At 51.5% G+C, this 25934-nt stretch overlaps 1 protein-coding gene across 1 annotated transcript in view; it reads right to left on the bottom strand.

Moving 5' to 3' along the window:
* Positions 1-25934, bottom strand: part of LOC115125400 (FHF complex subunit HOOK-interacting protein 1A-like) — a 136553-nt gene that overhangs the window by 82068 nt on the left and 28551 nt on the right. Inside the window, exons 6-14 of the mRNA XM_065021164.1 lie at positions 21688-21886; positions 21288-21478; positions 18739-18840; positions 16708-16764; positions 14937-15023; positions 13942-14126; positions 13782-13800; positions 12433-12581; positions 12136-12200 (exon numbers count right to left, since the gene is read on the bottom strand). Coding sequence (XP_064877236.1) covers positions 12136-12200; positions 12433-12581; positions 13782-13800; positions 13942-14126; positions 14937-15023; positions 16708-16764; positions 18739-18840; positions 21288-21478; positions 21688-21886 — 1054 coding nt within the window. The remainder of the gene's footprint in view (positions 1-12135; positions 12201-12432; positions 12582-13781; positions 13801-13941; positions 14127-14936; positions 15024-16707; positions 16765-18738; positions 18841-21287; positions 21479-21687; positions 21887-25934) is intronic.

Genomic DNA, 25934 nt, shown 5'->3' with positions numbered 1-25934 from the left:
GGCTGTGTAGTGCTCTGTGTAGTGCTCTGTGTAGAGCTCTGTGTCAGCCTGGCTGTGTAGTGCTCTGTGTAGTGCTCTGTGTAGTGCTCTGTGTAGTGCTCTGTGTAGAGCTCTGTGTAGTGCTCTGTGTCAGTGTGGTTGTGTAGTGCTCTGTGTAGTGCTCTGTGTAGTGCTCTGTGTAGTGCTCTGTGTAGTGCTCTGTGTCAGTGTGGTTGTGTAGTGCTCTGTGTAGTGCTCTGTGTAGTGCTCTGTGTAGTGCTCTGTGTAGTGCTCTGTGTCAGTGCTCTGTGTAGTGCTCTGTGTCAGTGTGGTTGTGTAGAGCTCTGTGTAGTGCTCTGTGTCAGTGCTCTGTGTAGTGCTCTGTGTAGTGCTCTGTGTAGTAGTGCTCTGTGTCAGTGTGGTTGTGTAGAGCTCTGTGTAGTGCTCTGTGTAGTGCTCTGTGTAGTGCTCTGTGTAGTGCTCTGTGTAGTGCTCTGTGTCAGTGTGGTTGTGTAGTGCTCTGTGTAGTGCTCTGTGTCAGTGCTCTGTGTAGTGCTCTGTGTAGTGCTCTGTGTAGTGCTCTGTGTAGTGCTCTGTGTCAGTGTGGTTGTGTAGAGCTCTGTGTAGTGCTCTGTGTAGTGCTCTGTGTAGTGCTCTGTGTAGTGCTCTGTGTCAGTGTGGTTGTGTAGTGCTCTGTGTAGTGCTCTGTGTCAGTGTGGTTGTGTAGTGCTCTGTGTAGTGCTCTGTGTAGTGCTCTGTGTAGTGCTCTGTGTAGTGCTCTGTGTCAGTGTGGTTGTGTAGTGCTCTGTGTAGTGCTCTGTGTAGTGCTCTGTGTAGTGCTCTGTGTAGTGCTCTGTGTCAGCCTGGTTGTGTAGTGCTCTGTGTCAGTGTGGCTGTGTAGTGCTCTGTGTAGTGCTCTGTGTCAGTGTGGTTGTGTAGTGCTCTGTGTAGTGCTCTGTGCCAGTGTGGTTGTGTAGTGCTCTGTGTAGTGCTCTGTGTCAGTGTGGTTGTGTAGTGCTCTGTGTAGTGCTCTGTGTAGAGCTCTGTGTAGTGCTCTGTGTAGTGCTCTGTGTCAGTGTGGTTGTGTAGTGCTCTGTGTAGTGCTCTGTGTAGTGCTCTGTGTCAGTGTGGCTGTGTAGAGCTCTGTGTAGTGCTCTGTGTAGTGCTCTGTGTAGTGCCCTGTGTAGTGCTCTGTGTAGTGCTCTGTGTAGTGCTCTGTATAGTGCTCTGTGTCAGTGTGGCTGTGTAGTGCTCTGTGTAGTGCTCTGTGTCAGTGTTGCTGTGTAGTGCTCTGTGTAGTGCTCTGTGTAGTGCTCTGTGTAGTGCTCTGTGTAGAGCTCTGTGTCAGCCTGGCTGTGTAGTGCTCTGTGTAGTGCTCTGTGTAGTGCTCTGTGTAGTGCTCTGTGTAGAGCTCTGTGTAGTGCTCTGTGTCAGTGTGGTTGTGTAGTGCTCTGTGTAGTGCTCTGTGTAGTGCTCTGTGTAGTGCTCTGTGTAGTGCTCTGTGTCAGTGTGGTTGTGTAGTGCTCTGTGTAGTGCTCTGTGTAGTGCTCTGTGTAGTGCTCTGTGTAGTGCTCTGTGTCAGTGCTCTGTGTAGTGCTCTGTGTCAGTGTGGTTGTGTAGAGCTCTGTGTAGTGCTCTGTGTCAGTGCTCTGTGTAGTGCTCTGTGTAGTGCTCTGTGTAGTGCTCTGTGTAGTGCTCTGTGTAGTGCTCTGTGTCAGTGTGGTTGTGTAGAGCTCTGTGTAGTGCTCTGTGTAGTGCTCTGTGTAGTGCTATGTGTAGTGCTCTGTGTAGTGCTCTGTGTCAGTGCTCTGTGTAGTGCTCTGTGTAGTGCTCTGTGTCAGTGTGGTTGTGTAGAGCTCTGTGTAGTGCTCTGTGTAGTGCTCTGTGTAGTGCTCGGTGTAGTGCTCTGTGTAGTGCTCTGTGTAGTGCTCTGTGTCAGTGTGGTTGTGTAGTGCTCTGTGTAGTGCTCTGTGTCAGTGTGGTTGTGTAGTGCTCTGTGTAGTGCTCTGTGTAGTGCTCTGTGTAGTGCTCTGTGTAGTGCTGTGTCAGTGTGGTTGTGTAGTGCTCTGTGTAGTGCTATGTGTAGTGCTCTGTGTAGTGCTCTGTGTAGTGCTCTGTGTCAGCCTGGTTGTGTAGTGCTCTGTGTCAGTGTGGTTGTGTAGTGCTCTGTGTAGTGCTCTGTGTAGTGCTCTGTGTCAGTGTGGTTGTGTAGTGCTCTGTGTAGTGCTCTGTGTAGTGCTCTGTGTAGTGCTCTGTGTCAGTGTGGCTGTGTAGTGCTCTGTGTAGTGCTCTGTGTAGAGCTCTGTGTCAGCCTGGCTGTGTAGTGCTCTGTGTAGTGCTCTGTGTAGTGCTCTGTGTAGAGCTCTGTGTAGTGCTCTGTGTCAGTGTGGTTGTGTAGTGCTCTGTGTAGTGCTCTGTGTAGTGCTCTGTGTAGTGCTCTGTGTAGTGCTCTGTGTCAGTGTGGTTGTGTAGTGCTCTGTGTAGTGCTCTGTGTCAGTGCTCTGTGTAGTGCTCTGTGTAGTGCTCTGTGTCAGTGTGGTTGTGTAGAGCTCTGTGTAGTGCTCTGTGTAGTGCTCTGTGTAGTGCTCGGTGTAGTGCTCTGTGTAGTGCTCTGTGTAGTGCTCTGTGTCAGTGTGGTTGTGTAGTGCTCTGTGTAGTGCTCTGTGTCAGTGTGGTTGTGTAGTGCTCTGTGTAGTGCTCTGTGTAGTGCTCTGTGTAGTGCTCTGTGTAGTGCTCTGTGTAGTGCTCTGTGTCAGTGTGGTTGTGTAGTGCTCTGTGTAGTGCTCTGTGTAGTGCTCTGTGTAGTGCTCTGTGTAGTGCTCTGTGTCAGCCTGGTTGTGTAGTGCTCTGTGTCAGTGTGGTTGTGTAGTGCTCTGTGTAGTGCTCTGTGTAGTGCTCTGTGTCAGTGTGGTTGTGTAGTGCTCTGTGTAGTGCTCTGTGTAGTGCTCTGTGTCAGTGTGGCTGTGTAGTGCTCTGTGTAGTGCTCTGTGTAGAGCTCTGTGTCAGCCTGGCTGTGTAGTGCTCTGTGTAGTGCTCTGTGTAGTGCTCTGTGTAGAGCTCTGTGTAGTGCTCTGTGTCAGTGTGGTTGTGTAGTGCTCTGTGTAGTGCTCTGTGTAGTGCTCTGTGTAGTGCTCTGTGTAGTGCTCTGTGTCAGTGTGGTTGTGTAGTGCTCTGTGTAGTGCTCTGTGTAGTGCTCTGTGTCAGTGTGGCTGTGTAGAGCTCTGTGTAGTGCTCTGTGTAGTGCTCTGTGTCAGTGTGGTTGTGTAGAGCTCTGTGTAGTGCTCTGTGTAGTGCTCTGTGTAGTGCTCTGTGTAGTGCTCTGTGTCAGTGTGGTTGTGTAGTGCTCTGTGTAGTGCTCTGTGTCAGTGCTCTGTGTAGTGCTCTGTGTAGTGCTCTGTGTAGTGCTCTGTGTCAGTGTGGTTGTGTAGAGCTCTGTGTAGTGCTCTGTGTAGTGCTCTGTGTAGTGCTCTGTGTAGTGCTCTGTGTAGTGCTCTGTGTCAGTGTGGTTGTGTAGTGCTCTGTGTAGTGCTCTGTGTAGTGCGCTGTGGTGCTCTGTGTAGTGCTCTGTGTCAGTGTGGCTGTGTAGTGCTCTGTGTAGTGCTCTGTGTAGTGCTCTGTGTAGTGCTCTGTGTCAGTGTGGCTGTGTAGAGCTCTGTGTCAGCCTGGCTGTGTAGTGCTCTGTGTAGTGCTCTGTGTATTGCTCTGTGTAGTGCTCTGTGTAGAGCTCTGTGTAGTGCTCTGTGTCAGTGTGGTTGTGTAGTGCTCTGTGTAGTGCTCTGTGTAGTGCTCTGTGTAGTGCTCTGTGTCAGTGTGGTTGTGTAGTGCTCTGTGTAGTGCTCTGTGTAGTGCTCTGTGTCAGCCTGGTTGTGTAGTGCTCTGTGTCAGTGTGGCTGTGTAGTGCTCTGTGTAGTGCTCTGTGTCAGTGTGGTTGTGTAGTGCTCTGTGTAGTGCTCTGTGTCAGTGTGGTTGTGTAGTGCTCTGTGTAGTGCTCTGTGTAGAGCTCTGTGTAGTGCTCTGTGTAGTGCTCTGTGTCAGTGTGGTTGTGTAGTGCTCTGTGTAGTGCTCTGTGTAGTGCTCTGTGTCAGTGTGGTTGTGTAGTGCTCTGTGTAGTGCTCTGTGTAGTGCTCTGTGTCAGTGTGGTTGTGTAGAGCTCTGTGTAGTGCTCTGTGTAGTGCTTTGTGTAGTGCCCTGTGTAGTGCTCTGTGTAGTGCTCTGTGTAGTGCTCTGTGTAGTGCTCTGTGTCAGTGTGGCTGTGTAGTGCTCTGTGTAGTGCTCTGTGTCAGTGTGGCTGTGTAGTGCTCTGTGTAGTGCTCTGTGTAGTGCTCTGTGTCAGTGTGGCTGTGTAGTGCTCTGTGTAGTGCTCTGTGTAGAGCTCTGTGTCAGTGCTCCTAGTGCTCTGTGTAGTGCTCTGTGTAGTGCTCTGTGTAGTGCTCTGTGTAGTGCTCTGTGTCAGTGTGGTTGTGTAGTGCTCTGTGTAGTGCTCTGTGTAGTGCTCTGTGTAGTGCTCTGTGTAGTGCTCTGTGTCAGTGCTCTGTGTAGTGCTCTGTGTCAGTGTGGTTGTGTAGAGCTCTGTGTAGTGCTCTGTGTCAGTGCTCTGTGTAGTGCTCTGTGTAGTGCTCTGTGTAGTGCTCTGTGTCAGTGTGGTTGTGTAGAGCTCTGTGTAGTGCTCTGTGTAGTGCTCTGTGTAGTGCTCTGTGTAGTGCTCTGTGTCAGTGTGGTTGTGTAGTGCTCTGTGTAGTGCTCTGTGTCAGTGCTCTGTGTAGTGCTCTGTGTAGTGCTCTGTGTAGTGCTCTGTGTCAGTGTGGTTGTGTAGAGCTCTGTGTAGTGCTCTGTGTAGTGCTCTGTGTAGTGCTCGGTGTAGTGCTCTGTGTAGTGCTCTGTGTCAGTGTGGTTGTGTAGTGCTCTGTGTAGTGCTCTGTGTCAGTGTGGTTGTGTAGTGCTCTGTGTAGTGCTCTGTGTAGTGCTCTGTGTAGTGCTCTGTGTAGTGCTCTGTGTCAGTGTGGTTGTGTAGTGCTCTGTGTAGTGCTCTGTGTAGTGCTCTGTGTAGTGCTCTGTGTAGTGCTCTGTGTCAGTGCCTGGTCTGTGTAGTGCTCTGTGTCAGTGTGGTTGTGTAGTGCTCTGTGTAGTGCTCTGTGTAGTGCTCTGTGTCAGTGTGGTTGTGTAGTGCTCTGTGTAGTGCTCTGTGTAGTGCTCTGTGTAGTGCTCTGTGTCAGTGTGGCTGTGTAGTGCTCTGTGTAGTGCTCTGTGTAGAGCTCTGTGTCAGCCTGGCTGTGTAGTGCTCTGTGTAGTGCTCTGTGTAGTGCTCTGTGTAGAGCTCTGTGTAGTGCTCTGTGTCAGTGTGGTTGTGTAGTGCTCTGTGTAGTGCTCTGTGTAGTGCTCTGTGTAGTGCTCTGTGTAGTGCTCTGTGTCAGTGTGGTTGTGTAGTGCTCTGTGTAGTGCTCTGTGTAGTGCTCTGTGTAGTGCTCTGTGTCAGTGTGGCTGTGTAGAGCTCTGTGTAGTGCTCTGTGTAGTGCTCTGTGTAGTGCTCTGTGTAGTGCTCTGTGTCAGTGTGGTTGTGTAGAGCTCTGTGTAGTGCTCTGTGTAGTGCTCTGTGTAGTGCTCTGTGTAGTGCTCTGTGTCAGTGTGGTTGTGTAGTGCTCTGTGTAGTGCTCTGTGTCAGTGCTCTGTGTAGTGCTCTGTGTAGTGCTCTGTGTAGTGCTCTGTGTCAGTGTGGTTGTGTAGAGCTCTGTGTAGTGCTCTGTGTAGTGCTCTGTGTAGTGCTCGGTGTAGTGCTCTGTGTAGTGCTCTGTGTAGTGCTCTGTGTCAGTGTGGTTCTGTAGTGCTCTGTGTAGTGCTCTGTGTCAGTGTGGTTGTGTAGTGCTCTGTGTAGTGCTCTGTGTAGTGCTCTGTGTAGTGCTCTGTGTAGTGCTCTGTGTCAGTGTGGTTGTGTAGTGCTCTGTGTAGTGCTCTGTGTCAGCCTGGTTGTGTAGTGCTCTGTGTCAGTGTGGTTGTGTAGTGCTCTGTGTAGTGCTCTGTGTAGTGCTCTGTGTAGTGCTCTGTGTCAGTGTGGTTGTGTAGTGCTCTGTGTAGTGCTCTGTGTAGTGCTCTGTGTCAGTGTGGTTGTGTAGAGCTCTGTGTAGTGCTCTGTGTCAGTGCTCTGTGTAGTGCTCTGTGTAGTGCTCTGTGTAGTGCTCTGTGTAGTGCTCTGTGTCAGTGTAGTTGTGTAGAGCTCTGTGTAGTGCTCTGTGTAGTGCTCTGTGTAGTGCTCTGTGTAGTGCTCTGTGTAGTGCTCTGTGTCAGTATGGTTGTGTAGTGCTCTGTGTAGTGCTCTGTGTCAGTGCTCTGTGTAGTGCTCTGTGTAGTGCTCTGTGTAGTGCTCTGTGTCAGTGTGGTTGTGTAGAGCTCTGTGTAGTGCTCTGTGTAGTGCTCTGTGTAGTGCTCTGTGTCAGTGCTCTGTGTAGTGCTCTGTGTAGTGCTCTGTGTAGTGCTCTGTGTAGTGCTCTGTGTCAGTGTGGTTGTGTAGAGCTCTGTGTAGTGCTCTGTGTAGTGCTCTGTGTAGTGCTCGGTGTAGTGCTCTGTGTAGTGCTCTGTGTAGTGCTCTGTGTCAGTGTGGTTCTGTAGTGCTCTGTGTAGTGCTCTGTGTCAGTGTGGTTGTGTAGTGCTCTGTGTAGTGCTCTGTGTAGTGCTCTGTGTAGTGCTCTGTGTAGTGCTCTGTGTCAGTGTGGTTGTGTAGTGCTCTGTGTAGTGCTCTGTGTCAGCCTGGTTGTGTAGTGCTCTGTGTCAGTGTGGTTGTGTAGTGCTCTGTGTAGTGCTCTGTGTAGTGCTCTGTGTAGTGCATTGTGTCAGTGTGGTTGTGTAGTGCTCTGTGTAGTGCTCTGTGTAGTGCTCTGTGTCAGTGTGGTTGTGTAGAGCTCTGTGTAGTGCTCTGTGTCAGTGCTCTGTGTAGTGCTCTGTGTAGTGCTCTGTGTAGTGCTCTGTGTAGTGCTCTGTGTCAGTGTGGTTGTGTAGAGCTCTGTGTAGTGCTCTGTGTAGTGCTCTGTGTAGTGCTCTGTGTAGTGCTCTGTGTCAGTATGGTTGTGTAGTGCTCTGTGTAGTGCTCTGTGTCAGTGCTCTGTGTAGTGCTCTGTGTAGTGCTCTGTGTAGTGCTCTGTGTCAGTGTGGTTGTGTAGAGCTCTGTGTAGTGCTCTGTGTAGTGCTCTGTGTAGTGCTCGGTGTAGTGCTCTGTGTAGTGCTCTGTGTAGTGCTCTGTGTCAGTGTGGTTGTGTAGTGCTCTGTGTAGTGCTCTGTGTCAGTGTGGTTGTGTAGTGCTCTGTGTAGTGCTCTGTGTAGTGCTCTGTGTAGTGCTCTGTGTAGTGCTCTGTGTCAGTGTGGTTGTGTAGTGCTCTGTGTAGTGCTCTGTGTAGTGCTCTGTGTAGTGCTCTGTGTCAGCCTGGTTGTGTAGTGCTCTGTGTCAGTGTGGTTGTGTAGTGCTCTGTGTAGTGCTCTGTGTAGTGCTCTGTGTAGTGCTCTGTGTCAGTGTGGTTGTGTAGTGCTCTGTGTAGTGCTCTGTGTAGTGCTCTGTGTAGTGCTCTGTGTCAGCCTGGTTGTGTAGTGCTCTGTGTCAGTGTGGCTGTGTAGAGCTCTGTGTAGTGCTCTGTGTCATTGCTCTGTGTAGTGCTCTGTGTAGTGCTCTGTGTAGTGCTCTGTGTCAGTGTGGTTGTGTAGAGCTCTGTGTAGTGCTCTGTGTAGTGCTCTGTGTAGTGCTCTGTGTAGTGCTCTGTGTAGTGTTCTGTGTCAGTGTGGTTGTGTAGTGCTCTGTGTAGTGCTCTGTGTCAGTGTGGTTGTGTAGTGCTCTGTGTAGTGCTCTGTGTAGTGCTCTGTGTCAGTGTGGTTGTGTAGTGCTCTGTGTCAGTGTGGCTGTGTAGTGCTCTGTGTAGTGCTCTGTGTCAGCCTGGTTGTGTAGTGCTCTGTGTCAGTGTGGTTGTGTAGTGCTCTGTGTAGTGCTCTGTGTAGTGCTCTGTGTCAGTGTGGTTGTGTAGTGCTCTGTGTAGTGCTCTGTGTAGTGCTCTGTGTCAGTGTGGTTGTGTAGAGCTCTGTGTAGTGCTCTGTGTCAGTGCTCTGTGTAGTGCTCTGTGTAGTGCTCTGTGTAGTGCTCTGTGTAGTGCTCTGTGTCAGTGTGGTTGTGTAGAGCTCTGTGTAGTGCTCTGTGTAGTGCTCTGTGTAGTGCTCTGTGCAGTGCTCTGTGTCAGTGTGGTTGTGTAGTGCTCTGTGTAGTGCTCTGTGTCAGTGCTCTGTGTAGTGCTCTGTGTAGTGCTCTGTGTAGTGCTCTGTGTAGTGCTCTGTGTCAGTGTGGTTGTGTAGAGCTCTGTGTAGTGCTCTGTGTAGTGCTCTGTGTCAGTGTGGTTGTGTAGAGCTCTGTGTAGTGCTCTGTGTAGTGCTCTGTGTCAGTGTCTGTGTAGTGCTCTGTGTAGTGCTCTGTGTCAGTGCTCTGTGTAGTGCTCTGTGTCAGTGTGGTTGTGTAGTGCTCTGTGTAGTGCTCTGTGTAGTGCTCTGTGTAGTGCTCTGTGTCAGCCTGGTTGTGTAGTGCTCTGTGTCAGTGTGGTTGTGTAGTGCTCTGTGTAGTGCTCTGTGTAGTGCTCTGTGTAGTGCTCTGTGTCAGTGTGGTTGTGTAGTGCTCTGTGTAGTGCTCTGTGTAGTGCTCTGTGTAGTGCTCTGTGTAGTGCTCTGTGTAGTGCTCTGTGTAGTGCTCTGTGTAGTGCTCTGTGTCAGTGTGGTTGTGTAGTGCTCTGTGTAGTGCTCTGTGTCAGTGTGGTTGTGTAGTGCTCTGTGTAGTGCTCTGTGTAGTGCTCTGTGTAGTGCTCTGTGTAGTGCTCTGTGTCAGTGTGGTTGTGTAGTGCTCTGTGTAGTGCTCTGTGTAGTGCTCTGTGTAGTGCTCTGTGTAGTGCTCTGTGTCAGCCTGGTTGTGTAGTGCTATGTGTCAGTGTGGTTGTGTAGTGCTCTGTGTAGTGCTCTGTGTAGTGCTCTGTGTAGTGCTCTGTGTCAGTGTGGTTGTGTAGTGCTCTGTGTAGTGCTCTGTGTAGTGCTCTGTGTCAGCCTGGTTGTGTAGTGCTCTGTGTCAGTGTGGCTGTGTAGAGCTCTGTGTAGTGCTCTGTGTCATTGCTCTGTGTAGTGCTCTGTGTAGTGCTCTGTGTAGTGCTCTGTGTAGTGCTCTGTGTCAGTGTGGTTGTGTAGAGCTCTGTGTAGAGCTCTGTGTAGTGCTCTGTGTAGTGCTCTGTGTAGTGCTCTGTGTCAGTGTGGTTGTGTAGTGCTCTGTGTAGTGCTCTGTGTCAGTGTGGTTGTGTAGTGCTCTGTGTAGTGCTCTGTGTAGTGCTGTGTGTAGTGCTCTGTGTCAGTGTGGTTGTGTAGTGCTCTGTGTAGTGCTCTGTGTAGTGCTCTGTGTCAGTGTGGTTGTGTAGAGCTCTGTGTAGTGCTCTGTGTAGTGCTCTGTGTAGTGTTCTGTGTAGTGCTCTGTGTAGTGCTCTGTGTAGTGCTCTGTGTCAGTGTGGCTGTGTAGTGCTCTGTGTAGTGCTCTGTGTCAGTGTGGCTGTGTAGTGCTCTGTGTAGTGCTCTGTGTAGTGCTCTGTGTAGTGCTCTGTGTCAGTGTGGCTGTGTAGTGCTCTGTGTAGTGCTCTGTGTAGAGCTCTGTGTCAGCCTGGCTGTGTAGTGCTCTGTGTAGTGCTCTGTGTAGTGCTCTGTGTAGTGCTCTGTGTAGAGCTCTGTGTAGTGCTCTGTGTCAGTGTGGTTGTGTAGTGCTCTGTGTAGTGCTCTGTGTAGTGCTCTGTGTCAGTGTGGTTGTGTAGTGCTCTGTGTAGTGCTCTGTGTAGTGCTCTGTGTAGTGCTCTGTGTAGTGCTCTGTGTCAGTGTGGTTGTGTAGTGCTCTGTGTAGTGCTCTGTGTAGTGCTCTGTGTAGTGCTCTGTGTAGTGCTCTGTGTCAGTGTGGTTGTGTAGTGCTCTGTGTAGTGCTCTGTGTAGTGCTCTGTGTCAGTGTGGTTGTGTAGAGCTCTGTGTAGTGCTCTGTGTAGTGCTCTGTGTAGTGCTCTGTGTAGTGCTCTGTGTCAGTGTGGTTGTGTAGTGCTCTGTGTCAGTGTGGCTGTGTAGTGCTCTGTGTAGTGCTCTGTGTCAGTGTGGTTGTTTAGTGCTCTGTGTAGTGCTCTGTGTCAGTGTGGTTGTGTAGTGCTCTGTGTAGTGCTCTGTGACAGTGTGGTTGTGTAGTGCTCTGTGTAGTGCTCTGTGTCAGTGTGGTTGTGTAGTGCTCTGTGTCAGTGTGGCTGTGTAGTGCTCTGTGTAGTGCTCTGTGTCAGTGTGGTTGTGTAGTGCTCTGTGTCAGTGTGGCTGTGTAGAGCTCTGTGTAGTGCTCTGTGTCATTGCTCTGTGTAGTGCTCTGTGTAGTGCTCTGTGTAGTGCTCTGTGTCAGTGTGGTTGTGTAGAGCTCTGTGTAGTGCTCTGTGTAGTGCTCTGTGTAGTGCTCTGTGTAGAGCTCTGTGTAGTGCTCTGTGTCAGTGTGGTTGTGTAGTGCTCTGTGTAGTGCTCTGTGTAGTGCTCTGTGTAGTGCTCTGTGTAGTGCTCTGTGTCAGTGTGGTTGTGTAGTGCTCTGTGTAGTGCTCTGTGTAGTGCTCTGTGTCAGTGTGGTTGTGTAGTGCTCTGTGTAGTGCTCTGTGTAGTGCTCTGTGTAGTGCTCTGTGTCAGTGTGGTTGTGTAGTGCTCTGTGTAGTGCTCTGTGTAGTGCTCTGTGTCAGTGTGGTTGTGTAGAGCTCTGTGTAGTGCTCTGTGTAGTGCTCTGTGTAGTGCTCTGTGTAGTGCTCTGTGTCAGTGTGGTTGTGTAGTGCTCTGTGTCAGTGTGGCTGTGTAGTGCTCTGTGTAGTGCTCTGTGTCAGTGTGGTTGTTTAGTGCTCTGTGTAGTGCTCTGTGTCAGTGTGGTTGTGTAGTGCTCTGTGTAGTGCTCTGTGACAGTGTGGTTGTGTAGTGCTCTGTGTAGTGCTCTGTGTCAGTGTGGTTGTGTAGTGCTCTGTGTCAGTGTGGCTGTGTAGTGCTCTGTGTAGTGCTCTGTGTCAGTGTGGTTGTGTAGTGCTCTGTGTCAGTGTGGCTGTGTAGAGCTCTGTGTAGTGCTCTGTGTCATTGCTCTGTGTAGTGCTCTGTGTAGTGCTCTGTGTAGTGCTCTGTGTAGTGCTCTGTGTCAGTGTGGTTGTGTAGAGCTCTGTGTAGTGCTCTGTGTAGTGCTCTGTGTCAGTGTGGCTGTGTAGTGCTCTGTGTAGTGCTCTGTGTAGTGCTCTGTGTAGTGCTCTGTGTCAGTGTGGTTGTGTAGTGCTCTGTGTAGTGCTCTGTGTCAGTGTGGTTGTGTAGTGCTCTGTGTAGTGCTCTGTGTAGTGCTCTGTGTAGTGCTCTGTGTCAGTGTGGTTGTGTAGTGCTCTGTGTAGTGCTCTGTGTAGTGCTCTGTGTAGTGCTCTGTGTCAGTGTGGTTGTGTAGTGCTCTGTGTAGTTCTCTGTGTAGTGCTCTGTGTAGTGCTCTGTGTAGTGCTCTGTGTAGTGCTCTGTGTAGTGCTCTGTGTCAGTGTGGCTGTGTAGTGCTCTGTGTAGTGCTCTGTGTCAGTGTGGCTGTGTAGTGCTCTGTGTAGTGCTCTGTGTCAGTGTGGTTGTGTAGTGCTCTGTGTAGTGCTCTGTGTAGTGCTCTGTGTAGTGCTCTGTGTAGTGCTCTGTGTCAGTGGTTGTGTAGTGCTCTGTGTCAGTGTGGTTGTGTAGTGCTCTGTGTAGTGCTCTGTGTAGTGCTCTGTGTAGTGCTCTGTGTCAGTGTGGTTGTGTAGTGCTCTGTGTAGTGCTCTGTGTAGTGCTCTGTGTAGTGCTCTGTGTCAGCCTGGTTGTGTAGTGCTCTGTGTCAGTGTGGCTGTGTAGAGCTCTGTGTAGTGCTCTGTGTCATTGCTCTGTGTAGTGCTCTGTGTAGTGCTCTGTGTAGTGCTCTGTGTAGTGCTCTGTGTCAGTGTGGTTGTGTAGAGCTCTGTGTAGTGCTCTGTGTAGTGCTCTGTGTAGTGCTCTGTGTAGTGCTCTGTGTCAGTGTGGTTGTGTAGTGCTCTGTGTAGTGCTCTGTGTAGTGCTCTGTGTAGTGCTCTGTGTAGTGCTCTGTGTAGTGCTCTGTGTAGTGCTCTGTGTAGTGCTCTGTGTTCTCACCATTCCCCATGGCCCAGTGGATGTGTTGGGTGTGAGTGTGTGTTTTCAGTGTGTGTGTGTGTGTTCTCACCATTCCCCATGGCCCAGTGGATGTGTTGGGTGTGAGTGTGTGTTTTCAGTGTGTGTGTGTTCATTGTGTGTGTGTGTGTGTGTGTGTTCAGTGTGTGTTCTCACCATTCCCCATGGCCCAGTGGATGTGTTGGGTGTGAGTGTGTGTTTTCAGTGGTGTGTGTGTTCAAAACCATTAAACCACTACCCTATGGCCCAGTGGATGTCAAAACACATTGGGTACCTAACTGTAACACACAGGGCTCAAAGATTAAACCACTGGGGCACCAGGAGGGAGTGAGGAAGAGGAATTTAACAGCTGATGAAGAGTAGGCATCTCTGTCCTTCAGAGAGCGGCGTTCTCTCACACACAGGTGTGTACACGGGATCACTATAACCTGCAGGGGTCAAAGGGAAAACACATTAAACCATACCTAACTATAACACACAGGAGGCTGGTCAAAGCTATATGAGGCTCATTGTAATGTCTGGAATGGATCACGTTAACTATAACACACAGGGGTCAAAGGTCAAAACACATTAAACCACTACCTAACTATAACACACAGGGGTCAAAGGTCAAAACACATTAAACCACTACCTAACTATAACACACAGGGGTCAAAGATTAAACCACTGTACCTAACTATAACACACAGGGGTCAAAGGTCAAAACACATTAAACCACTACCTAACTATAACACACAGGGGTCAAAGGTCAAAACACATTAAACCACTACCTAACTATAACACACAGGGGTCAAAGATTAAACCACTGTACCTAACTATAACACACAGGGGTCAAAGGTCAAAACACATTAAACCACTACCTAACTATAACACACAGGGGTCAAAGGTCAAAACACATTAAACCATTAAAACACATGAAATCAACATTTGAGTGATTAACAAAATTAATAAGAGAACAGAGTCTGTCTGTGTGTGTGTGTGTGTGTGTGTGTGTGTGTGTGTGTGTGTGTGTGTGTGTGTGTGTGTGTGTGTGTGTGCCTCTGTGTCTGTCTCTGTGTCGGTCTGTCTGCGTTACCTGGAAGGGTGTGTTACCTCTAGAGACCAGTGTGTTACCTGGAAGGGTGTGTTACCTGGAAGGGTGTGTTACCTCTAGAGACCAGTGTGTTACCTGGAAGGGTGTATTACCTGGAACGGTGTGTCTACCTCTAGAGACCAGTGTGTTACCTGGAAGGGTGTGTTACCTGGAAGGGTGTGTTACCTCTAGAGACCAGTGTGTTACCTGGAAGGGTGTGTTACCTGGAAGGGTGTGTTACCTCTAGAGACCAGTGTGTTACCTGGAAGGGTGTATTACCTGGAAGGGTGTATTACCTGGAACGGTGTGTCTACCTCTAGAGACCAGTGTGTTACCTGGAAGGGTGTGTTACCTCTAGAGACCAGTGTGTTACCTGGAAGGGTGTGTTACCTGGAAGGGTGTGTTACCTCTAGAGACCAGTGTGTTACCTGGAAGGGTGTGTTACCTGGAAGGGTGTGTTACCTCTAGAGACCAGTGTGTTACCTGGAAGGGTGTATTACCTGGAAGGGTGTATTACCTGGAACGGTGTGTCTACCTCTAGAGACCAGTGTGTTACCTGGAAGGGTGTGTTACCTCTAGAGACCAGTGTGTTACCTGGAAGGTGTGTTACCAGGGTGTGTTACCTCTAGAGACCAGTGTGTTACCTGGAAGGGTGTGTTACCTGGAAGGGTGTGTTACCTCTAGAGACCAGTGTGTTACCTGGAAGGGTGTGTTACCTGGAAGGGTGTGTTACCTGGAAGGGTGTGTTAACTCTGGAGACCAGTGTGTCTAGGAGCTGGACGTTGTCGTGTGTGTGTAGCAGTATGAAGGAGAGGAAGGTCTGGAGGAGGGCGGGCTCTGACACCGAGCGGAGGAAGAGGTCCAGATACGCTGTAGTGGTCATCACCTCTTCTAGTGTACACTACAGCCAATCAGAGAACAGAGATATACACACTACAGCCAATCAGAGAACAGAGATATATACACACTACAGCCAATCAGAGAACAGAGATATACACACACTACAGCCAATCAGAGAACAGAGATATAGACACACACTACAGCCAATCAGAGAACAGAGATATAGACACACACTACAGCCAATCAGAGAACAGAGATAAAGACACACACACACACACACTACAGCCAATCAGAGAACAGAGATATACACACAACAGCCAATCAGAGAACAGAGATATACACACTACAGCCAATCAGAGAACAGAGATATAGACACACACACACACACACACACACACTACAGCCAATCAGAGAACAGAGATATAGACACACACACACACTACAGCCAATCAGAGAACAGAGATATAGACACACACACACACACACTACAGCCAATCAGAGAACAGAGATATAGACACACACTACAGCCAATCAGAGAACAGAGATATAGACACACACTCACACAGCAGCCAATCAGAGAACAGAGATATAGACACACACACAGCAGCCAGTTAGAACTCAGCAAACCAGGAAAATATGACTAATGAGAATTTATTTCAGGAGAAATTAGGAAGTTCATTGACCAATCAGAAATGATTAACAAAGGACTAGAGGAAGACAAATGAAATACTGTAACCAATTAGCATTAAGTAGACAGAACTACAGGAAGTTTAGAGACCAATGAGCATTGTTGAAACAGGACTACAGGAAGTAGGGTGACCAATCAGCATCAAGCAGACAGACTACAGGAATCAGCAGTAGTGTTTTTGACCTTGTGCAGAGCTGGAGCCAGTACAGGAACCAGGAAGCCATTGTAGATATATCCCAACAACTGACCTCTGATCGAGGGATGTCCAACCTGGAGGGGGGAGGGGGGATGGGGAGGAGAGATGGGAGGAGGAGAGATGGGGGAGGGGGTGAGATGGGGGAGGGGAAGGAGAGATGGGAGGGAGGGGGGGAGAGATGGGAGGGGGAGGAGAGATGGGAGGGAGGAGAGATGGGGGAGGGAAGGAGAGATGGGGGGGGATGGGGAGGAGAGATGGGAGGAGAGATGGGAGGGGAGGAGAGATGGGGGAGGGGTGAGATGGGGGAGGGAAGGAGAGATGGGAGGGGGAGATGAGGAGGAGAGATGGAAGGGGGAATTGGGGAGAAAGAGAGGGTTGAGATGAGGGGAGGGAGAGAGAGATGGGGAGGGAGGCAGATAGAGATGGGGGAGGGGAGAGAGGGAGAGACAGATGGGGGAGGGGAGGGGGAGAGAGAGATAGGAGGGGGGTAAATGGGGAGGAGAGATGGGGAAGGGGGAGAGATGGGGGAGGGGGTGAGATGGGGGAGGGGAAGGATAGATGGGAGGGGGGAGAGATGGGGAGGAGAGATGGGGGGGGGGATGGGGAGGATAGATGGGAGGGGGAGAGATGGGGAGGGGGGTGAGATGGGGGAGGGAAGGATAGATGGGAGGGGGTGAGATGGGGAAGGGGGAGAGATGGGGGAGGGGGTGAGATGGGGAGGGGGTGAGATGGGGGGGGGGTGAGATGGGGAGGGTGAGATGGGGAGGGGTGAGATGGGGGGGGAAGGATAGATGGGAGGGGGTGAGATGGGGAGGGGGTGAGATGGGGAGGGGGTGAGATGGGGGAGGGGGTGAGATGGGGAGGGGGTGAGATGGGGAGGGGTGAGATGGGGGAGGGAAGGATAGATGGGAGGGGGTGAGATGGGGAGGAGAGATGGGGGAGAGATGGGGAGGAGATTCTTAGCTAGCCAGCTAAAGTTATTTTCCAGTTAACAACTGTTTCTTAACTCTTTTGGTAGCTAGCGATCTGCTGTAGTTTCAACCACGGAGTTTACATGTGATAATTATATCATATCCACTTTCTATCGTAAGACAAAGAGCTGGGGAGGAAGTGTGTGTGTGTGTGTCTGGTGTGTGTGTGTGTGTGTGTGTGTGTGTGTGTGTGTGTGTGTGTGTGTGTGTGTCTGTGTGTGTGTGTGTGTGTGTGTGTGTGTGTGTGTGTGTGTGTGTGTGTGTGTGTGTGTGTGTGTGTGTGTGTGTGTGTGTGTGTGTGTGTGTGTGTGTGTGTGTGTGTGTGTGTGTGTGTGTGTGTGTGTGTGTGTGTGTGTGTGTGTGTGTGTGTGTGTGGTGTATGTATGTGTGTGTGTGTGTGTGTGTGTGTGTGTGTGTGTGTGTGTGTGTCTGTGTATGTGTGTATGTGTGTGTGTGTGTGTGTGTGTGTGTGTGTGTGTGTGTGTGTGTGTGTGTGTGTGTCTGGTGTATGTATGTGTGTGTGTGTGTGTGTGTGTGTGTGTGTGTCTGGTGTGTGTGTGTGTGTGTGTGTGTGTGTGTGTGTGTCTGGTGTATGTGTGTGTGTGTGTGTGTGTGCCTCCGTGTGTTTGTGTGACAGAGCAGCAGAACTGCAGTGAGTTTGTGAACTGTGTGTGTCCAGAAGAAATGTGTGTGTGTGTGTGTGTGTGTGTGTGTGTGTGTGTGTGTGTGATGTAACAGGTAGCCATCCAGGTAGGGCCTCAGCTAGGTAGTCAGGTGTTTGTCTCACCTTAATGACAGAGCAGCAGAACTGCAGAGAGTTTAGGAACTGGACCAAAGCCGGAACCTGCATCCAGAAGAAATCAAGTCAATGTCAAGTAGGTAGCTAGCCAGCTAGGTAGCCCGCCTGGTAGCCAGCTAGGTAGCCAGGTAGTCAGCTAGGTAGGTAGCCAGCTAGGTAGCCATCCAGGTAGGTAGCCAGCTAGGTAGCCAGCCAGGTAGCCAGCTAGGTAGTCAGGTAGGTAGCCAGCTAGCCAGCTACGTAGCCAGCTAGGTAGCCAGCTAGGTAGCCAGCCAGGCAGCCAGCAATCTAGCTAGGTAGCCAGCCAGGCAGCCAGCAATCTAGCTAGGTAATCAGCTAGCCAGCCAGGTAGCCAGCCATGTAGCCAGCCAGGCAGCCATTCAGCTAGCCAGGTAGCCAGCCAGGTAGCCATGTAGCCAGCCAGGTAGCCAGCTAGCCATGTAGCCAGCCAGGTAGGTAGCCAGGCAGCTAGCCGGGTAGCCAGCCAGGTATCCATGTAGCCTGCCAGCCAGGTAGGTAGCCAGCTAGGTAGCCCGCCTGGTAGCCAGCTAGGTAGCCAGGTAGTCAGCTAGGTAGGTAGCCAGCTAGGTAGCCAGGTAGCCAGCTAGGTAGCCAGCCAGGTAGCCAGCTAGGTAGTCAGCTAGGTAACCAGCTAGGTAGCCAGCCAGCTAGGTAGCCAGCTAGCCAGCTAGGTAGCCAGCCAGGTAGCCAGCTAGGTAGCCAGCTAGGTAGCCAGCCAGGCAGCCAGCAATCTAGCTAGGTAGCCAGCCAGGCAGCCAGCTAGGTAGCCAGCTAGGTAGCCAGCCAGGCAGCCAGCAATCTAGCTACGTAGCCAGCCAGGCAGCCAGCAATCTAGCTAGGTAGCCAGCCAGACAGCCAGCAATCTAGCTAGGTAGCCAGCCAGGCAGCCAGCAATCTAGCTAGGTAGCCAGCTAGGCAGCCAGCAATCTAGCTAGGTAGCCAGCCAGGCAGCCGTCAATCTAGCTAGGTAGCCAGCCAGGCAGCCAGCAATCTAGCTAGGTAGCCAGCCAGCAGCCAGCAATCTAGCTAGGTAGCCAGCCAGGCAGCCGTCAATCTAACTAGGTAGTCAGCCAGGCAGCCGTCAATCTAACTAGGTAGTCAGCCAGGCAGCTAGCAATCTAGCTAGGTAGCCAACCAGGCATCCAGCCATCTAGCTAGGTAGCCAGCCAGACAGCCAGCAATCTAGCTAGGTATTCAGCCAGGCAGCCAGCAATCTAGCTAGGTAACCAGCCAGGCAGCCAGCAATCTAGCTAGGTATCCAGCCAGGCAGCCAGCAATCTAGCTAGGTAGTCAGCTAGCCAGCCAGGTAGCCAGCCATGTAGCCAGCCAGGTAGCCATGTAGCCAGCCAGGTAGCCAGCCAGGTAGCCATGTAGCCAGCCAGGTAGGTAGCCAGGCAGGTAGCCATGTAGCCAGCCAGCCAGGTAGGTAGCCAGGTAGCCAGCCAGGCAGCCAGCCAGCTAGCCAGGTAGCCAGCCAGGTAGCCATGTAGCCAGCCAGCTAGCCAGGTAGCCAGCCAGGTATTCATGTAGCCAGCCAGCCAGGTAGGTAGCCAGCCAGGTAGTCATGTAGCCAGCCAGCCAGGTAGGTAGCCAGCTAGCCAGCCAGGTAACTAGCCAGGTAACTGGCCAGGTAGCCAGTCAGGTAACTAGCCAGGTAGGTAGCCAGCCAGGTAGTCATGTAGCCAGCCAGCCAGGTAGGTAGCCAGCTAGCCAGCCAGGTAACTAGCCAGGTAACTAGCCAGGTAGCCAGTCAGGTAACTAGCCAGGTAGCCAGTCAGGTAACTAGCCAGGTAGCCAGTCAGGTAACCAGCCAGGTAGCCAGTCAGGTAACTAGCCAGGTAGGTTGTAAACAGATCTTCATTCCATCCATCTCTGATAATTGTTATAGATATGCTTGATGACATTGTAAATAGATCACTGTCTGTCCAAGGGTTTAAATGATGATGTTTTTAATCTGTGAGATAAAATGATAGGAAATGTTCCAGACGGCATATTTACCTGTACCCAGTCAGCTCTCTCCAGACAGTGCCAGTCTTCACTGTACACCTGTAGCTTCGCAGGTAGAGACGAATACAACCCACTCAGACCTGTAGCCAGTACCTAGACACACACACACACACACACACACACACACACACACACACACACACACACACACACACACACACACACACACACACACACACAGACACACACACACACACACACACACACAGTCATGAGCCAAGGACTTTTCAATGCTGGAATGAAATTCCCCTGCAGATTAGAGTTCACTGGAAGATCAGGATTTACAGAGAGGAGGGGGGGGGGGTTAAAGCCTGTCATGGAATACATCCCCACGCTACTCTGCTAACTCACAACAACAACAACAACTAATCAACCACCAAAAAACGACAACAACCAGAAAACATCAACAACAGAACCAGTAATCAACAACAACTAATCAACAACAGAACAGGTAAACAACAACAACTAATAAACAACAGAACCAGTAAACAACAACTAATCAACAACAGAACAGGTAAACAACAACAACTAATCAACAACAGAACAGGTAAACAACAACAACTAATCAACAACAGAACCAGTAAACAACAACAACTAATCAACAACAGAACAGGTAAACAACAACAACTAATCAACAACAGAACCAGTAAACAACAACAACTAATCAACAACAGAACCAGTAAACAACAACAACTAATCAACAACAGAACAGGTAAACAACAACAACTAATCAACAACAGAACAGGTAAACAACAAAAACTAATCAACAACAGAACCAGTAAACAACAACAACTAATCAACAACAGAACAGGTAAACAACAACAACTAATCAACAACAGAACCAGTAATCAACAACAACTAATCAACAACAGAACCAGTAAACAACAACAACTAATCAACAACAGAACAGGTAAACAACAACAACTAATCAACAACAGAACCAGTAATCAACAACAACTAATCAACAACAACTAATGAACAACAGAACAGGTAAACAACAACAACTAATCAACAACAGAACCAGTAAACAACAACAACTAATCAACAACAGAACAGGTAAACAACAACAACTAATCAACAACAGAACCAGTAAACAACAACAACTAATCAACAACAGAACAGGTAAACAACAACAACTAATCAACAACAGAACCAGTAATCAACAACAACTAATCAACAACAGAACCAGTAAACAACAACAACTAATCAACAACAGAACAGGTAAACAACAACAACTAATCAACAACAGAACCAGTAATCAACAACAACTAATCAACAACAACTAATGAACAACAGAACAGGTAAACAACAACAACTAATCAACAACAGAACCAGTAAACAACAACAACTAATCAACAACAGAACAGGTAAACAACAACAACTAATCAACAACAGAACCAGTAAACAACAACAACTAATCAACAACAGAACAGGTAAACAACAACAACTAATCAACAACAGAACCAGTAAACAACAACAACTAATCAACAACAGAACAGGTAAACAACAACAACTAATCAACAACAGAACCAGTAAACAACAACAACTAATCAACAACAGAACCAGTAAACAACAACAACTAATCAACAACAACTAATCAACAACAGAACCAGTTGGTGTTGGAGTTAGCAGGAGGCTAAGAGCGCCGAGGCGATCAACCAATCAGGTCACAGCGTCCTAATCCCCAATCTCTAGATTGAGGTCAGCTCCATGGCCTAAATCTGGTACAGTCACACACAGTTCCACCGGGAGAAAGTGGTTTTCTGATCTTTTTCACTGGTTTGATACTTACAAAAGCATGTGGACAACTCCTCTCTCTCCCTCCTCTCTTCTCTCTTCTGTCACCCCGTATCCCCAATCTCCTCTCTCCTCTCTCCTCTCTCCTCCCTCCTCCCTCCTCCCTCCTCTCTCCTCCCTCCTCCCTCCACTCTCCTCTCTCTCTTCTTTATCTCTCCCTTCTGTCACCCCGTATCCCCAATCTCCTCTCTCCTCTCGCCTCTCTCCTCCCTCCTCCCTCCTCCCTCCTCTCTCCTCTCTCCTCCCTCCTCCCTCCACTCTCCTCTCTCTCTTCTTTATCTCTCCCTTCTGTCACCCCGTATCCCCAATCTCCTCTCTCCTCTCTCCTCCCTCCTCCCTCCTCCCTCATCTCTCCATTGTAATCATATTAAGGCCTATTACATAAGGAGTAATGAGCTCAGCTTTTACCTCTCACTCACTGAGGAGAGGGGGAGAGGGAGGAGAGGGGAGGGGAAGGTGGGTGGAGGGTGAGGAGAGGGGAGAGAGAGGGGAAGGTGGGTGGAGGGTGAGGAGAGAGGGAGGGAGAGGGGTAGGGGGTGGAGGGTGAGGAGAGGGGGAGAGGAGGGGAGGGGGAGGGTGAGGAGAGGGGGAGGAGAGGGTGGAGGGGGAGAAGAGAGGGGGAGGAGGGGTCGAGGAGAGGGGGGGTGGAGGAGAGAGGGCGAGGGGCGATAAAGATGAGTGACTACAAACTATGTGACAAACTCCCAGCAGTAGAGCTACGGTAACTACGGTAACCGGCTCACAGGACAGAAGTAGGTGTTGTCTGTGATGTGTGTAGCGACTCTGGGGTTGTAGGTCGACAGCTGCATGATGAGCAGCAGAGCGTCCCGGGCCTGCTGTCCTACGCTGCCTTCCTGATGCGTGAAGGGGATCAGCAGGGAGAAGAGCAGGAAGTTGGCTGCCCCCTGGTCCTCACTGGTGTGGAAGAATAACTCTGAACAGGAGGAAGAAGAAGAAATCAGAAAACCACTTTATTGTCCATTTATCTTGCAGAAAACAGAACCAGAACCCACCTAACACTGAGGGGTCCTTAGCCAGCGCACCACACAGCTGGTTGAGCAGGAGAACCAGAACCCACCTAACACTGAGGGGTCCTTAGCCAGCGCACCACACAGCTGGTTGAGCAGGAGAACCAGAACCCACCTAACACTGAGGGGTCCTTAGCCAGCGCACCACACAGCTGGTTGAGCAGGAGCACCAACTCTGCTTCCACTGACCCTCCTCCTCCTCCACTCCCAGCTCCAGCACAGGAAGATAACAGCATCATTAAGGGTCGTAGAACAGGTTTGTGGTGCAGGAGAGGCTGTCTGGCCTGAGACAGTAACATCTGGTACATCCTCAGCTGTTGCAGAGAGGGGAGAGAAGGGGAGTGTGGTGTTGGGGGGGCGGGGCATAGAGAGGAGAGACGGAAGGGTCAGAGAGAGAGAGATGGAGGGGGCAGAGAGAGAGATGGAGGGGGCCAGAGAGAGAGAGATGGAGGGGGCATAGAGAGGAGAGACAGAAGGGTCAGAGAGAGAGAGATGGAGGGGGCCAGAGAGAGAGAGATGGATGGGGCAGAGAGAGAGAGATGGAGGGGGCCAGAGAGAGAGATGGAGGGGGCATAGAGAGGAGAGACGGAAGGGTCAGAGAGAGAGAGATGGAGGGGGCATAGAGAGGAGAGACGGAAGGGTCAGAGAGAGAGAGATGGAGGGGGCAGAGAGAGAGATGGAGGGGGCCAGAGAGAGAGAGATGGATGGGGCAGAGAGAGAGAGATGGAGGGGGCCAGAGAGAGAGAGATGGATGGGGCAGAGAGAGAGAGATGGAGGGGGCAGAGAGAGAGAGATGGAGGGGGCATAGAGAGGAGAGATGGAAGGGTCAGAGAGAGAGAGATGGAGGGGGCATAGAGAGGAGAGACGGAAGGGTCAGAGAGAGAGAGATGGAGGGGGCAGAGAGAGAGATGGAGGGGGCCAGAGAGAGAGAGAGAGATGGATGGGGCAGAGAGAGAGAGATGGAGGGGGCCAGAGAGAGAGAGATGGATGGGGCAGAGAGAGAGAGATGGAGGGGGCAGAGAGAGAGAGAGATGGAGGGGGCAGAGAGAGAGATGGAGGGGCCAGAGAGAGAGATGGAGGGGGCAGAGAGAGAGAGATGGGGGGGCCAGAGAGAGAGAGATGGAGGGGGCCAGAGAGAGAGAGATGGATGGGGCAGAGAGAGAGATGGAGGGGGCAGAGACAGAGAGATGGAGGGGGCAGAGAGAGATGGAGGAGGGCAGAGAGAGAGAGATGAAGAGAGAGAGATGGAGGGGGCCAGAGAGAGAGAGATGGAGGGGGCCAGAGAGAGAGAGATGGAGGGGGCAGAGAGAGAGAGAGATGGAGGAGGGCAGAGAGAGAGAGATGAAGAGAGAGAGATGGAGGGGGCCAGAGAGAGAGAGATGGAGGGGGCAGAGACAGAGAGATGGAGGAGGGCAGAGAGAGAGATGAAGAGAGAGAGATGGAGGAGGGCAGAGAGAGAGAGATGGAGGAGGGCAGAGAGAGAGAGATGAAGAGAGAGAGATGGAGGGGGGAGAGAGAGAGAGATGGAGGGGGCAGAGAGAGATGGATGGGGCAGAGACAGAGATGGAGGGGGCAGAGAGAGAGAGATGGAGGGGGCAGTGAGAGAGAGATGGAGGGGGCAGAGAGAGAGAGATGGATGGGGCCAGAGAGAGAGAGATGAAGAGAGAGAGAGAGATGGAGGGGGCAGAGAGAGAGAGATGGAGGAGGGCAGAGAGAGAGATGAAGAGAGAGAGATGGAGGGGCCAGAGAGAGAGAGACGGAGGAGGGCAGAGAGAGAGATGAAGAGAGAGAGATGGAGGGGGCAGAGAGAGAGAGATGGAGGGGGCAGAGACAGAGAGATGGAGGGGGCAGAGAGAGAGATGGAGGGGGCCAGAGAGAGAGAGATGGAGGGGGCAGAGAGAGAGAGATGAAGAGAGAGAGAGATGGAGGGGGCCAGAGAGAGAGAGATGGAGGGGGCCAGAGAGAGAGAGATGAAGAGAGAGAGAGATGGAGGGGGCAGAGAGAGAGAGATGGAGGGGGGGCAGAGAGAAAGATGGAGGGGGCAGAGAGAGAGATGGAGGGGGCAGAGAGAAAGAGATGGAGGGGGCAGAGAGAAAGAGATGGAGGGGGCAGAGAGAAAGAGATGGAGTGGGGCAGAGAGAAAGAGATGGAGGGGGCAGAGAGAAAGAGATGAAGAGAGAGAGAGATGGAGGGGGCAGAGAGAGAGAGATGGAGGGGGCAGAGAGAAAGATGGAGGGGGCAGAGAGAGAGATGGAGGGGGCAGAGAGAGAGATGGGAGGGGGCAGAGGGAGAGAGATGAAGAGAGAGAGAGATGGAGGGGGCAGAGAGAGAGAGATGGGGGGCAGAGAGAGAGAGATGGAGGGGGCAGAGAGAGAGAGATGGAGGGGGCAGAGACAAGAGAGATGGAGGGGGCAGAGAGAGAGATGGAGGGGGCCAGAGAGAGAGAGATGGAGGGGGCAGAGAGAGAGAGATGAAGAGAGAGAGAGATGGAGGGGGCCAGAGAGAGAGAGATGGAGGGGCCAGAGAGAGAGAGATGAAGAGAGAGAGAGATGTAGGGGGCAGAGAGAGAGAGATGGAGGGGGCAGAGAGAAAGATGGAGGGGGGCAGAGAGAGAGATGGAGGGGGCAGAGAGAAAGAGATGGAGGGGGCAGAGAGAAAGAGATGGAGGGGGCAGAGAGAAAGAGATGGAGGGGGCAGAGAGAAAGAGATGAAGAGAGAGAGAGATGGAGGGGGCAGAGAGAGAGAGATGGAGGGGGCAGAGAGAAAGATGGAGGGGTGCAGAGAGAGAGATGGAGGGGGCAGAGAGAGAGATGGATGGGGCAGAGAGAGAGAGATGAAGAGAGAGAGAGATGGAGGGGGCAGAGAGAGATGGAGGGGGTCAGAGGGAGAGAGATGAAGAGAGAGAGAGAGATGGAGGGGGCAGAGAGAGAGAGATGGAGGGGGCAGAGAGAAAGATGGAGGGGGCAGAGAGAGAGATGGAGGGGGCAGAGAGAGAGAGATGAAGAGAGAGAGAGATGGAGGGGGCAGAGAGAAAGAGATGGAGGGGGCCAGAGAGAGAGAGATGGAGGTGGGCAGAGAGAGAGAGATGGAGGGGGCAGAGAGAGAGAGATGAAGAGAGAGAGAGATGGAGGGGGCAGAGAGAGAGATGGAGGGGGCCAGAGAGAGAGATGAGAGAGAGAGAGATGGAGGGGGCAGAGAGAGAGAGATGGAGGGGGCAGAGAGAAAGATGGAGGGGGCAGAGAGAGAGATGGAGGGGGCAGAGAGAGAGATGGAGGGGGCAGAGAGAGAGAGATGAAGAGAGAGAGAGATGGAGGGGGCAGTGAGAGAGAGATGGAGGGGGCAGAGACAGAGAGATGGAGGGGGCAGAGAGAGAGATGGAGGGGGCAGAGAGAGAGAGATGAAGAGAGAGAGAGATGGAGGGGGCAGAGATAGAGAGATGAAGAGACAGAGAGATGGAGGGGGCAGAGAGAGAGAGATGAAGAGACAGAGAGATGGAGGGGGCAGAGAGAGAGAGATGAAGAGACAGAGAGATGGAGGGGGCAGAGAGAGAGATGGAGGGGGCAGAGAGAGAGATGAAGAGAGAGAGAGATGGAGGGGGCAGAGAGAGAGAGATGAAGAGAGAGAGAGATGGAGGGGGCAGAGAGAGAGATGGAGCGGGGCAGAGAGAGAGAGATGGAGGGGGCAGAGAGAGAGATGGAGGGGGGCAGAGAGAGAGAGATGGAGGGGGCAGAGAGAGAGAGATGGAGGGGGCAGAGAGAGAGATGGAGGGGGCAGAGAGAAAGATGGAGGGGGCAGAGAGAAAGATGGAGGGGGCAGAGAGAGAGATGGAGGGGGCAGAGAGAGAGATGGAGGGGGCAGAGAGAGAGATGGAGGGGGCAGAGAGAGAGAGATGGAGGGGGAGAGAGAGAGATGGAGGGGGCCAGAGAGAGAGAGATGGAGGGGTCAGAGAGAGAGATGGATGGGCCAGAGAGAGAGAGATGGAGGGGGCAGAGAGAGAGAGATGAAGAGAGAGAGAGATGGAGAGGGGGGCAGAGAGAGAGAGAGATGGAGGGGGTCAGAGAGAGAGAGATGGAGGGGGCAGAGAGAGATTGAGGAGGGCAGAGAGAGAGAGATGAAGAGAGAGAGAGAGATGGAGGGGGCAGAGAGAGAGAGATGGAGGGGGGCAGAGAGAGATGGAGGGGGCAGAGAGAGAGATGGAGGGGGCAGAGAGAGATGGAGGGGGGCAGAGAGAGAGATGGAGGGGGCAGAGAGAGATGGAGGGGGCAGAGAGAGAGATGGAGGGGGCAGAGAGAGATGGAGGGGGCAGAGAGAGAGATGGAGGGGGCAGAGAGAGAGAGATGGAGGAGGGCAGAGAGAGAGATG

This window comes from Oncorhynchus nerka, linkage group LG8 (assembly GCF_034236695.1).
Source record: "Oncorhynchus nerka isolate Pitt River linkage group LG8, Oner_Uvic_2.0, whole genome shotgun sequence".
Classification (NCBI taxonomy): Eukaryota; Metazoa; Chordata; class Actinopteri; order Salmoniformes; family Salmonidae; genus Oncorhynchus; species Oncorhynchus nerka.
This window is presented reverse-complemented; position numbering and strand designations above follow the sequence as displayed.